This window comes from Elephantulus edwardii, unplaced genomic scaffold (genome assembly GCF_000299155.1).
Source record: "Elephantulus edwardii isolate Elephantulus edwardi_28Jun2011 unplaced genomic scaffold, EleEdw1.0 scaffold00217, whole genome shotgun sequence".
NCBI lineage: Eukaryota > Metazoa > Chordata > Mammalia > Macroscelidea > Macroscelididae > Elephantulus > Elephantulus edwardii.
The window spans coordinates 3,691,933-3,694,398 of record NW_006399967.1 but is presented as its reverse complement, the minus strand read 5'-3'; the positions used below and the strand labels follow the sequence as shown (position 1 = coordinate 3,694,398).

At 63.3% G+C, this 2,466-nt stretch overlaps 1 protein-coding gene across 1 annotated transcript in view; it reads left to right on the top strand.

Moving 5' to 3' along the window:
* Nucleotides 1-304: 304 nt before the first annotated feature.
* The window catches only part of LOC102853130, a 23,230-nt gene continuing 21,068 nt past the window's right edge, over nt 305-2,466 (top strand). The window contains exons 1-3 of the mRNA XM_006898007.1: nt 305-692; nt 1,455-1,552; nt 1,731-2,443. Coding sequence (XP_006898069.1) covers nt 305-692; nt 1,455-1,552; nt 1,731-2,443 — 1,199 coding nt within the window. The remainder of the gene's footprint in view (nt 693-1,454; nt 1,553-1,730; nt 2,444-2,466) is intronic.

The window sequence follows — 2,466 nt, the reverse complement described above, 5'->3', positions numbered from 1 at the left end:
CGTGGACAAGGTGAACCTGAGCTGGGTTCTCCAGGCTGTAAATCCTCGTGGCAGCAGGAAGCCCATCTTGCGCCCACAGAACAGCTGGACTGGGACGACCAACCTCTCACTTAATGGGACAACACCTATCCAGCCACAGGGCACTCTGGTGGCTCAGTGGTAAGGCACTGCACTGACAACCTGAAGGCACAGGGTTCGACTCCACAAAATGCGCCATGGGAGAAGGATGGGCAGTCTCCTCCTGCTCATTTAACGCCTGTGAAAACCTGCTGTAGGTCAGCTATGGGTTGGTCCCAACTTGAAGATGCACAACCACGCACCACCCAACCTCAGTGGACCCCAGCGGGCTTCCCAGGATGGAGAGCTCCGCTCCCCAGAACACGCCCCAGGGCCCCCACAGGCACTGCCTCCAGAGCTTCCCTCGGACATGCCCCCAGGGCCCCCACGAACAGCCCCAGGCTCCCCAGGAACATGTCTCCTGGGCCCAGACACACACTCCCAGGGCTTCCCCCCTCCCTGCGGAAACGCCCCCAGGGCCCCCAGACACGCCTCCAGGGCCCCAGACACGCCTCCAGCGCCCCCACAGACAGACACGCCCTCAGGGCCCCCAGACCCGCCCCCAGGGGCCCACAGACACGCCCCCAGCGCTCCCCGCGGACAGGCCCCCAGGGCCCCGGCTGAACCCGCCTCCAGTGCGGACACGCCTCCCCAAGACCCCCTATGAATCCTTTCTCATTTGTTAGGTGCCATCAGGGCAAGTACAGGTCACTGAACAGAGCTGACCCTTGCCCCCTCCTGCGCCAGCAGCGCGACCTCCACCAGCGCCTGTGGCAGTTACGGTGTCAATCCAGGCACTGAGAGTCAAGAACACCCTGTTCCAAGGACTGGCCCCTCCCTGACCACATGCCCAACGTGTATGAGGCAAAGTCTCACCGACCTTGCCTCCAAGGAGCACCCTGCTTGCACTCTTCGTTGAAGACACATCAGTTTATTCTCTTGGCAGCTTCATCAACATCACAGCTCAGAGGCAGCGATTCTTATTCATTGTCTAACTTTCAGGTGCTTGGGGAGCCATTCAAAAGGTCGTGGCTTGGTTATAGAATACGGTCCTTCACACACTGTTCTCACCACCCCGAGCCGCTCGACACCTTTCCTAGCAGCTCTCAGGTGAAGCTGTCTGCACCAGGAGCGTCAGGGAACGCAAGGAAGCTGGAGAAGCCCAGGAAGGGCCCTGCTCGGACGGACAGGGTGGACCACCCTGCCCATCCTTATGTCCTACCTCCCACTGTGTCTCCAGGGCTCGCCAGCCCCACTACCGCGTCAGGGCAGCTCCAGGAGCAGGGACACCAAGTGATGCCTGTTAGCGAGCCTGTGGTCAACACAGAGAAGGGACCAGGCCTGTGAAGGGGCCAGCGTGGAGGCTCCCAGGGCACAGGCGCCTCTTCCCTGGACAGGGTACGTCCTGGCCATCGCACCCCGTGATCCGGCCCGCGTGGAGGCCTCCGCCCCCCGGGATCCAGCCCGCGGGACATCTCTGCAGATTGTTTTGCACGTTAGTGTCTGGCATAAACAAATGTCCAGCACGAGAAGGCGTCCCTGGTGACACAGTGGACACACGGGGCAGCTCTCCAGCGGGCGGGGCCGCTCGAGGTCGCCTGGCTGCGCCTCCAAAGGCCTGGCCAGCTAGTCAGGATAACTAGCCACTGAAACCCTTCTGCACTCAGTTTTAGTCTGACGCCTGGGGTCGCCCTGAGAGTGGGCACTGTGGGTCCGAGGAGTTTAATGAGCAGAAAGTGCTATTTTTATCAGCTCACGCTTTGCCAACTTTGGTTTTCACCAAAAGCACCTTGCGGGCACCACGTGGGCGCCCTTGTGCGTTTGAGCCCGCAAGTCCCTCGTGCGAAGAAAGTGACCGCGAGCACTCCCCGGCCCAACGGCCCCACGGAGCCCTAAGAGCGGATTTTGGCCGCGAATGGGGAACTTTCGGTTACTTTTTGACCCTTGACCTCGCTGCGAAGGGAAGTTTGGGGAAGGCGCTCTACACCTCGACTCCGAGCCGCAGACCCGGCCGTCGCGGGCGGCGGTCCCTGCGACAGACACGCGCGGAAGCCATGGGCGCCCGCGTCCCCCAACTCCAACCCCAAAGCCCTCGGAGGTCAACGCCCGAGCCGAGCCTCCCCACGCCCGCGTCCCGCCCCCTACGGAGACGGGCGCATCCACAGGCCAATGACAAAAACCCTATCCACACAAGGGGCGGGGCCAAGGGGGAACCAATCCCGGCTCGGGCCCCCACTGCGTCCAAACGGCCCAATGAGCAGCGGCAGCAGGGCGGGCCGTGGGGCGGGGCTCGCGCCGCTGGCCAATGGACGCGCACGTCAGCGGCGCCGGAAGGCGTGTCCTGCGACGGGGCGTGCGCGCCGGCGGCGCAGGGAGGGGGAGGGAGGTAAACAAGATGGCGGCGGCGTG